Source organism: Saccostrea cucullata, unplaced genomic scaffold (assembly GCF_032062105.1).
Source record: "Saccostrea cucullata isolate Sc308-1 unplaced genomic scaffold, CSIRO_AGI_Scuc_v1 ctg9825, whole genome shotgun sequence".
NCBI classification, from domain to species: domain Eukaryota; kingdom Metazoa; phylum Mollusca; class Bivalvia; order Ostreida; family Ostreidae; genus Saccostrea; species Saccostrea cuccullata.
The window spans coordinates 51,103-62,812 of record NW_026935088.1 but is presented as its reverse complement, the minus strand read 5'-3'; the positions used below and the strand labels follow the sequence as shown (position 1 = coordinate 62,812).

General features: G+C 35.5%; 1 protein-coding gene across 1 annotated transcript; it reads left to right on the top strand.

Annotated features, from left to right (window-relative positions):
- Window positions 1–770: 770 nt before the first annotated feature.
- LOC134241859 (uncharacterized) lies at window positions 771–9,164 on the top strand. Its single transcript, XM_062723881.1, has one exon. It carries the CDS (start codon window positions 771–773, stop codon window positions 9,162–9,164), a length of 8,394 nt encoding a protein of 2,797 aa, XP_062579865.1.
- The last annotated feature ends 2,546 nt before the right edge of the window (window positions 9,165–11,710 follow it).

Sequence of the window (11,710 nt, the reverse complement as noted above, 5' to 3'; positions counted from 1 at the left end):
TACTTTTGCTATAGCATATAGATGGCATTAGTCATGTACTTTACTGTAAATTCCAAATTTTTATGCGCCCAGATCGATAGATCCGAAGTGTATATTGTTTTTGTCCTGTCTGTTTATCTGTTTGTTGTCAACTTTGACCTTAGCCATAACTTTTGAACCATGAGAGATAGAGACTTCATGTTTTGTATGCATACTCCACCAATGAAGCTCTTGCTAAGTACATCAAGATCAATGACCTTATGAACTTGTCTGTGACCTGTATGCTAAAAATAGCTTTTTCAAACTTTCGCCATAACTTTTGAATCATGAGAGATAGAGACTTCATATTTGGTTTGCCTACTCCACTTATAAAGTTCTTTTAAATGACACCAAGGTCAATGACCTTGTGACCTTAACTTTGATTTATCTGCTAAAAATAGTGTTTTTAACTTAATTGCCGCGGGGTGCATAGTGTTTCCCAAACACATCTTGTTTAAGAGTACTTTTTATCTCTAAATGGCTCTTTAACGTCAAATCGCAAGAATCATTATTTGCAAATGGATGTTGATCAAGAGAATTTACATAGATTTTAAAACAAAGAAAATAAAAGCGAGTAATTTTATTTTACCAGTGATGTTTCACACAAAATTATGCAATAAATAATTCCTCGCATATTAAATTAGGAATATACAGTATTGTAAAATGTGGCCTTGAATTTCCTTTCTTATTAAGTGCATTTGTGCATTAATTGTTAGAAACAGTTAATAAATACCAGTTTCTGTTTATTATAGATGCCTAAGAGAAAAAAAATTGATGACAGAAAACGTCGAGAGAAAGACAAATTACGTAAAAGGCAGAAAAGACAGCAGAAGTGTCAGTCATCCAAGGAAGTTTTATCAGATGAGCCTGTGGCAGATTCCTTTGTTCCTTGCGGAACACTGGATGGAGCTGTGTCAGCTCCTCCCGGTAATCTTCCGGGGCAAGGCTCTATGGGGTTGCCGCCTATTGAGGAAAAACCCCTGGCCAGGGTGCAGGCCTCACCTAGTGTGAAAATGCACTCAAATGCCCCGAGGTTGTCATCTCCTCGGGGAAGTCGTCTGTTTGTCCATCACGGTGACAAGGCACTGTCCCCTGACTCCCCAGCGTGGGTTTGTACTCCAGCGAGGGTACCTGGGCACGATGATGGCTTTAAGCCTAGCCCAGCAGGTCAGACGCAGCTGGATACCTCCAGGATGGAGGAGACCAGCAGTACACTAAAAAAAGATGAGGGCTATAAAGACAGTATCAAAGAGAGTATTAAAGACAGTATCAAAGAAATGAAATATGAACGTGTCTCAAATGGAAATTTTACAGTACTTAAAGGGAATTTCAAGTCAGAGAAACTAGATGTTATGTGTGAAAGACAAAAGAATGAAATTGCAATGGACAAATGTGAAAAACAAGAGAAATTGGAAAATACTCATGATACACAAAGAAATGTTTATGAGAGAGAAAAGAATATGATCAGACAGAACATATTTGAAAGGCTTGAAAGTGAGATTTTTGAGAAGCAATGTACATATGTCAAAGAAGTGGATGAGAATCTGAATGACTTATGTGACTGGCAAAAGGATAAAGGTGTAGATACTTTTAAGAGTAAGACACAGAAAATGGAGAACGATAATGTTTCATGTGAACATATCACATTATTCGATACGCTTAATGATAATGAAGAACAAAAGGCAAGTGGGGAATCAAAATCAAAGAGTGTAATTTATGTGCAGGGTTCTTTTCATCAAGGCGATCCGATGTTTGGAGCTAATGCTGGATCTCAGTGTGTGGCAATTTGTCTAGCTGGGTTGTCATATCACAAGGCAAAAAGTAGCAAGTATTGGAAAACAATGGACATGAACAAGATTTTGGTAACTGGTGACGAATTGTATACTTATCTTCAGAGAAGTTCATCAATTACTAATAGATACTTGCTTGTAGAAGAATTACCCCAGCTATTTGAATGTTTTGATCGATCATATGAATTTAAAATGCAAAGAACATTAACAAGTGTCATTTTGTCAGAAGAAGGTTTTAACTATTCTGATTTTGGAGCATATTGTTTGAAAGAAGCATTACAACTTGCTGTTACAGAGACTGATGGATGCTTTGTTTGCTTTGGGGGAAACACATTACTGATTGGGAAAACAGAAGATGGATTTTTTACTTTTGATTCACATTCCAGGTCTTCTCAAGGTTTATTAAGTGTCAGTGGCAAGAGCACAAGAGTACTGTTTAAGAATACAGAGCAAGTATGTGTATATTTACAGGCTCTAGCTAGATCCATGGGATATATTAGAAATGTTGAATGTAATTTGACTGGAGTTCATTGCAAAATGAAATGTGTTTCAGAGACCAGATCTCAATTTGAACAAAAACAAGAAGATATCAGTTATGGAACACCGCCTTTTGATGAATCATCCAGGAATGCATTTCAATCACAAATGACAGGTTTTGATGCAGGCATTGAACATGATGATTTGATTTTTGTCTCATGTGAAGATGAGCAGTTCAGTTTTGTTCCTCTTATTTCTGACACAAAGAGAGAAATATGTGGAAATTTAAATATTCCCTTCTTGTGTTTTGGATCCCCCCTTGAAAACCAGCCATTTGAAAAAGAATTAGGGAAACCTTGTAATGAACACAAAATTTCTGGAGATGGCAATTGTTTTTTTAGGGCAGTATCCTTTAGTTTAACAAATTCAGAGGATTATCATTATGACCTACGCAATGCAGTATGTAAACATTTGCTTGAAAATGAAGACTATTTCCAGTCATTTTTAAGAGCTGGTGCAAGATCTGTTGTAGATCATGTCTTAATGTCTTCAATGGAAAAAACTGGAACATGGGCAACTGAAGTAGAAATTAAAGCCATGTCTCACTTACTTGGTGTTGATATCTACACATTTTCTAACAATCATTGGTTAAAGTTTTCAGCAGAGAGAGTCGGTGTTAGTGTGACGGAAAGGAGATTAGGTGCTATTTACTTGTGTCATAATCACCAAAATCATTATGATGTTGCTCTTGATGTTTGTGGACGAGAATTGGAAACAGTTCACACAGCTGTATTGCAATCCAGTTCCTTTGACCTGAATTATATGAAGAAAAGGCAAAACCGTGAACGAATGCAAACCAAAAGAATCAATCTTTCGAAGTTGATTAAGAAAGACAGTGCTGCCAGTACACGAAGACAGTCCTTAAGAAGGAAATATCGTGAAGACTTGGAATTCAGAAATAAAAAATTAGTCATGGCATATAGAAAGTACAAAGAGGATAACGAATTTCAAACTCACGTGAAAGCACGGAATAAAGAGAGATATAGGAATGACCCTTTGTACAATAGCAAAACTAAATCAAGATGTAAGAATATGTATGAAGGCAATGTGGAAAACAGAGAAAAGAAGAAGCAGGCAAGTGTCAAAAAATATGCGACAAATAAAGCCCATAAAGAGAATGTTAAGATGAGAAGTACTCAAAAGTACAAGACAGACAATGTGCATCGAGAAAATATAAAGACGAGGAGCATCATGAAATACAAAACGGATGATAAACATAAAGAGGACGTGAAAAGGAGAAGCGTTACAAAATACAAAATTGATGAAGAACACAGAAAACAAGTCAAAAAATCGAGCACTGAAAAATACAGAAATGATGAACAACATAGGATAGATGTGAAACGGAGAGCGCTAGAAAAGCACCGTTCGAATGAGGAATACAGAAATAAAGTTAATAGTGCTGGAACAAAGAGATATAGAGCAAATAAAAATTTCAGGGAAAGGGTTCTTGCATCAAGGGCAAAGAGATACTCAGTTGATGTTGCATTCAGATCAAATGCTAAGGCACGCAGTAAGAATTCATATAATTCTAGTTCTGATGCTAAAAGAATGAAGAAAATGACAGTTAATTTGCAAAGGACTGCAAGGCGAGCAAAGTTGCAAGACGAAGAAGAGGTATTGGAATTATTTAAAGAAAACACATTCAAAGGCATCGATTTTACATGCTGCTGCTGCAATCGGTTGTTATTTGTTAATCAGGTTCAGAAATGTGATCGACATATATATCAAAAGAGTAAACTTGCTGCGCATATTGCAGATTTGTGTATTCAGGAAAATTGTTTGCACCAATGCACAGAATCTTGCTCAGAAGATTGCTCGAAGTCTACCCTATGGATATGTTATACATGTCATAGAAAGATTCTGAGTGGAAACATCCCAGCAGAGGCAACAGTCAATAATATGTTTTTGGAAGATATTCCAAGAGAACTTAAAGACTTAAACAGTTTAGAACAACATCTTATTGCCTTACACATCCCATTTATGAAGGTTATGGCTCTTCCTCAGGGTGGCCAGAGAAATGTACATGGACCAGTTGTGTGTGTGCCATCAGATATGAAAAAGGCTGCAAGCTTACCACTTAAGAATGGAGATGATTTATTGTTGAGAGTAAAACTGAAAAGAAAGTTGAATTATCGTGGTTATTTTGAGTACCAGTTTGTAAACACAAACCATGTTTTTACAGCCCTGAATTACTTAAAGAAAAACAATCAGTGGTACAAAAGTGTAAGAATAGATACAGACTGGGGAAAAGACTACACAGATGACGAGGACTTCAAAGATGAGGGACAGGAACAAGAAAAGGCAGCAGACGATGAGAGTGATGAAATTCAACAGGTTGCTATTGATACTTGCTTACAACCTGTGGATATTGCACAGGAAGTTCTTGACCATTATTTTGATGATATTTACAATATTGCACCTGGTGAAGGTAGAAACCCAGTTCGAATGTTACAAGAACCAGGCAATGAAGCTAAAACATTTCCCTATCACTTCCCAACTGGAAAATTTTCATGGAATGAGGAGAGAGCAACAAGAATAACATTAGCTAGATATTTCAATAACAGACTCATGAATGCGGATGATAGATTTGCAAAAGATAGCAATTACATCTTCTTTAGTCAGTATATGTCAGAATTAAATCAGGTTATAGAGAAAACTCAAATTTCTATTAGAAAGTCTGTTTCAAAATTTGGGACGGGAAAGTTGGTTACGTCAGACATGGTACAAGATCCAGAAATTCTCCGTACGTTACTACAGAAGGATGAAGCACTAAGGTTTATGCAACCAATTCGTGGAACACCAGCATACTGGTCTTGTGCACAGAAGGATCTCTTTGCTATGCTCCGCCAGTTAGGAATACCTACATGGTTTTGCTCTTTTTCTGCTGCAGAGCATAGATGGAATGATGCAATTAGAACAATTTTGAAGCAACAAAATGATAATAGAGACCCAAATACAATGGACTGGTCAGAGAAGAACGAAACATTAAGGAGTAACCCAGTAACAGTTGCAAGGATGTTTGAACACAGATTCCATGTCTTCCATAGAGATGTTGTTTGTTCTCCATCGAGTCCAATTGGAAAAGTTGTTGATTATTTTCAAAGAGTCGAATTCCAACAGAGGGGATCACCCCACATGCACTGTTTATACTGGGTTGAAAATGCACCTAGACTTGAAGAACATGGAGAGAAAGCTGTTTGTGATTTCATCGATAAGCACGTAACGTGTGAAGTGCCTTCAGAGAAAGATGATCCAGTCTTGCGAAGCACAGTCCTAGCAGTACAACAACACAGTAAGAAACACTCAAAATCGTGTAGAAAGAAAGGAACAGAATGTAGATTTAACTATCCAAGACCACCTTCTCAGTGCACGTTCATTAGCTCACCATGTGACGAAGATGACAAGAAGGAGAACCCTGAACAGGCAAAGCTATCAAATATAGGCAAATCCCGAGCGAAAGACATATTAATGGCTGTTTGGAATGAAGTACAAAATGAGTCAAATGAGTTAAAATCAATTGAGGAAATTTTCAGTAAAATTTCTTTGACTCAGGAAATGTATGAAGAAGCATACAACGTATTGACGAAAAAAAAATCCATTATTCTAAAAAGAAATCCCAGTGAACTTTGGATTAATCAGTATAACCCATGCCTCTTGAAATGTTGGGATGCTAATATGGATATTCAGTTTGTGTTAGATCCTTTCAGTTGCATTGTATACATAATCTCGTACATTTCTAAGTCTGAAAGAGAAATGGGTATGCTACTCAAGCAAACAAAGATAGAGGCAGAAGAAGGAAATCTTGATGCACATCAAACTTTAAAGAGAATCGGATCTGCTTATTTACATCACAGAGAAGTCAGCGTGCAAGAGGCAGTATACCATGTTTGCAATTTAAAAATGAAAGAATGTTCAAGGAAAGTCGTTTTCGTGCCTGTTGGAGAAAACCCTACTCGATTAAGTAAGCCACTCTCTCAGCTCAAAAGGCAAAAAAGAGAAAGTCATGAAGATAACGAGGAAGTGGATGAAGATGACAATGAAATTTGGATGACAAATATAATAGAGAGGTACGAAAATCGACCAAACAAAATACTTTTTCACAAAATGTGTTTAGCAGAATTCTGTTCTGAATTCAGAGTCCTAGCAAAGTCCCAGGTTCCGAAAAATGAGAACAAAAATGTGTTTGAGCTGCAAAACTCAAAGGGATATATCCAGAAAAGAACACGTACAATGCCAGCTATAATAAGGTATCCAAGATTCAATGCAGAAAAGACATCTGAGAAATATTACCAGTCGCTACTCCAGCTTTTCTTACCACATTGGAATGAAACACAGCTGAAACCACCAGGGTTTGATTTGTACGAAGAGTTTTATGCAAATGGGCACATAAAAATAAAAGGTAATCAAAGTGTCCAGTCGGTCAAATCACTCGTGGACATGAATCATGCTCGGTATGCAGCAAATGAAGAAGTCATAACAGAGGCTATGGAGACATTCGAAAATATTGGTGAACCTGAAGACGCATGGGCAAATCTCTGTCCAGAAACAGAAATGATGAGAGATGAATGTGCTGTCAAGAAAGATAAAGTTGATAGCTTACTTGAAAATGTTGCAGAAGAAATACCTGACATGCAAAATGAGACAAATTCCGATGTGCTGTATCATATTCAGCAGAATTGTCATTCAAGGGAAGAAATCCTACCGGTCTTGCAAAATTTAAATGAAAGACAGAAGGATATATTTTACCACGTTAGAAACTGGTGTGTAGCAAAAATCGCTGGAGAGAAGCTAGATCCACTGCACATTTTTATAACAGGAGGTGCAGGTACAGGAAAAAGTCATGTTGTCAAGGCAATACATTATGAGGCATCCCGATTATTTGCGCCAAGCCTATTCTCGCCAGATGGTGTACCAGTACTTCTTACAGCTTTCACAGGAACAGCTGCATTCAATATAGGTGGAAGCACTTTACATCACGTATTTGCCTTGACAAAATATTTGCCATTGCCATACCAACCATTAAAAGAACAGAGTCTAAGTGAGTTAAGAGTGCAACTGAGAGATTTGCAGATTCTTGTAATAGATGAAGTTTCAATGGTCTACAAAAAACTTCTTTTCTATATTCACGAGAGACTAGTACAAATAAAGAAGTGTAAACAGCCATTTGGTGGTGTGAGTGTAATTGCTGTTGGCGACTTTTATCAACTCCCTCCTGTGAAGCAACGCAAAGATGAGAGATTATACAAAGAGAACACTTCATATCCTGTAGACTTTTGGCGGGATTTCTTCAAAGTCATTGAACTAAGTGAAATTATGAGGCAACGTGAAGATGTACCTTTTGCAACTGCTTTGAATAATTTGCGAATTAGGGAATCTGATCAGACTATAGAGAATGAAACACAGTTGATCATAGCTGATTGTATCAGAGAAGGACCCGAAGACGTTCTGCATGTGTTCTCTACAAATGAAGAAGTAAATACTTACAATGTAACAATGCTAAGGAAATCATGTGAAGATCTTGTGGAAATTGAAGCACAGGACTATCAAAAAAATGCGACAACAGGAAAACTTACATTGAGAGAGAAACCACTCAAAGGACAAAAAACTGACAGTCTTGGGAGTTCTTTGCTACTTGCTGTAAACGCAAGGGTAATGCTTACAAGAAATTGTGATGTTAAAGATGGACTTGTGAATGGCGTTGTGGGATATATAACGCATTTCCAGTATGGTGAAAACACATCGAATGTTGTAGGTATTGGAGTGATATTTGACAACAAGAATGTTGGAAAACAATCGGGGAGAAAAACGCAGAAGGGAAATGTTGTTTTAATTGAAAGGGTTCAAGAAGAGATGATCGAAAAGAAACCGAGAACAGTCATGAGGCATCAGTTTCCATTGCGGTTAGCATGGGCCTGCACAGCTCATAAAGTACAGGGAATGACTGTGGAAAAAGTAGTTGTGAATTTAGATCGTACATTTTCACCAGGACAAGCCTATGTTGCCTTGTCAAGAGTGACATCTCAACAAGGTTTATTTATAGAAACCGAGAATGAAAACGGGTTACTAAAGAAAATATATGCTGATTCAGGAGTGAAAACAGCCTTGGGTGAAATGCCAAAGTTACATCTACAAGCATATCCCTTGAACTCATCAGAGTGCAACACAATTATTCTGCACAACATTCAGAGTTTACATGGCCACTTTCCGGATTTTGAACATGATATCCGATTCAGAGATGCAGAAATCATCTGCTTGACAGAAACTTGGTTACGATCAGAACAAAATACAGCCTATTTCGATATTGAAGACTACAGTTTTCATCACAAAGCGAGAGAAGATCTATATGACAACACTAACGATCAAACACAAAAACACCGCCTTGCAAGGGGTGGGGGAGTAGCAATGTATACCAAAGATAATGAAATTCAGAAGATAGTTAGTTCTCTTCCCGTCAAAAATGTTGAAGGAATTGCAGTGAGAATTGTTAAACATGCTGTGTTAATTGTTACCATTTATCGACCAAATACTCTTAGTGTTCCCCAATTTCTTGATCGCCTCCAAAACATCATTGAATACTACAGAAAGTGTAACAAACATCTCATCTTTCATGGAGATTTTAATGAAGATGCGAAATCTGGAGGTCCCATTCAAACATTCATGAGTAACCTTGGTTTTAGACAAGTTGTCAATTTTTGCACTACAGAAAGGGGTACTATATTAGACCACGTATATGTGTCTGGACACATACAGATAGAGGTCTCGAGGCTTCCAACATATTATAGCTACCATGATGCTGTGATTCTTAAACTTTTAACCTAGAAGAAGGTTTTCCATTGAATCAACTATTTTGAAAGATCCTGGCTTTTTATTTTTAACATTTACCATGAGTGAGACAGAGATAGAAAAAAGGTTTTTGTATGTGTATGTAAGAAAAGTATCTTGATTTTTTTAATTTCCTGGACAATTTTACATTCTGAACAAAATCTTGAAGTTTTTCTTTATGAGAAAAAAAAAATCCGGAAAGGAAAGTCTAAAGATGTAGTAAAACTATATTCTGTAAGATAGAACAAATTTTACAGAGGAATACATATAAAAGAACTTGAGATGAAAATAAAGATTAGGTGTTTACCTTTAAATCGATAGACTTGTATCATTTCATTTGCAGACCATTGTCATAGAAAAAATAACAGGTAAATCGGATATGCTTTTTACCATTGCATTTGTCGCAGATTGAATTTGAATTTCATATACGAAAAACTACTTGCGTGTGTTATAAATGTAAAAAGTGATGATACTATAAAGAAAGTAATTTTAACACAAGTACTTAAGTGAAACGAACAATATGAACAGCAAAAAAAATTGCAATTGACAATGTTGCTTCTAAAGCAACAAAATTTGAAATGTAACATTAAATCACAATAGTAACATAAAAATAGGTAAACAAAAGCTTTATGAGAAACTACAAATATTTTGCAATTTATTAAAAAGAATTATTTTGTATCTTTTAAATTAAGTTTGGCTTTTATATTGTCAATCGGCATCACTTCCGGTCAAACTGGAAGCAGTTACCAGTGGCTTCAATTTGTTCTTCTTTACAAATATGTCCATGTAATTCTTTAAGACAATGAAAAATTAAAGTACCTAGAAACGTCTTGTTGTTAACTGCAAAGCTGGGTTATTAATGACTCCTTAAGGTATCTCAGTTTATGCACAGCTTCAAAAATTCGGTTATGACGTTATGTTAAAACTGTTCAAATGAACCTCGGAGAAAAAAATACCAATTTTCTTTTTCATACGTTCTAACCTGCAGTCATTTTTGACAAGTATTGTAAATATAAATCAATGGGTAACTTATTTTGTCATTATGAACACTATTTGAATGTACAATTAAAACCACCTTCATCTCGCTGTACTGACAGAAATGACGCCACAGACTTGTTTGACACGCTGTTTCTCTGTACTTGTAAAAGAAGCTAATATTGAAGCTTGTAAATATCAAATTAAAAATTAAATGTGTGATTAGACTAAACTAGAGTCATACCCGTATAACGGATAATTTTTACTGCTGTAAATTTTTACGAATTTCGATTGAAACAGGGTGATTTAATTTTTTACGCGTTCAATCTTTACGAATTGAGCATGTCCGTAAAAATTAAGATCATTGGAGGTGAATTTTAGCATTTTGAATGCCTTAACATACAAATACATGTTTTAAATGTGTTTGGACGACCCGAGGTAAAAATAAAAACGAAATTGTTCCATGATAACGAGTGTCAATTCATGAAATAATAATATGTTTATATATTCATTTAAATACTTTGTATATCACATGCCCTGCATTTATTCATGTCTTTAATAATTATTGTTGCGCACCGCGTACCCGTCTTATTTTAAACGAAACAAAGACAGACAACTTAAACCATCATGATTAAGTTTCACAGATTTACAGGGGACACGGATTACAATGTTGAAAATGAAAAGTTTTTACTGGAAACAAATTAAAAATAAGTAATTAAGGGTTTTAAAGATTTAAGTCTACAATAATTTAGCCATTATCAGAAATTATGCGTACCGTAATAGTAATCGAGTAATTGGCAATGTTTACAATTTGTCCAAGCCATTATGATTTAGTTGTTTAATCCTAATTGATGATCAATTAAAAAGTCCTCAAAAATACCAATGGGTGTCAGTACAAATTCTACAGCCCTCACGTACTTAGATAAATGGCAGTGATAACATTGAAATACTCTCATAATACGATGATGAAAATGTAGGCGAGGTGTTTTTTACTTCTGTGAAATTTTACGCGTTTAAATTTTACGGATTTATAAAACTCTAAAAAAAAATTAGTAAAAATTAGCAGCACGTGAAAAATACCCGTTATGCGGTAGTTTTGAATGTATTAATCATATTTTCGATCCTTATTACATTGAAAGCGATTAGATATCTTATTGAGCCACACAGTCATAAATAAACTAGCTGAAATCCCATCCAAGCGCGGGGAAATTCATCTTTTTATTCATACAGAACTATTCCAACAACTATATTAAAGATTCTACTGACAGTTCATTCCAAAGGCTTGCAGTCTGACAAAATACTTTAAAAGTTAGTTTAAAAATAGATTGGATAATAAGAAATATTTTATTTACTTATAATTTACAATATCAATTTCATTCAATGCCTCTCCTTTATCCTTACAGGTTAAAAACTTCTTGTTATACTTAGAATGATCTGTTTTATTTACATCAAGGATAAGACAATGAATGTGCAAATTTAAGCAACTTAATTTGTCAGCATTTCGAATATTGAAAAAAGCTAAATTATTAACCAGTATGTAGGAGGGTCATTTAAAAAGTTCATAGACT

What these genes read in the sequence shown, in the direction of transcription:
- LOC134241859 (XM_062723881.1), top strand. Translation starts at nt 771, where the DNA reads ATGCCTAAGAGAAAAAAAATTGATGACAGAAAACGTCGAGAGAAAGAC.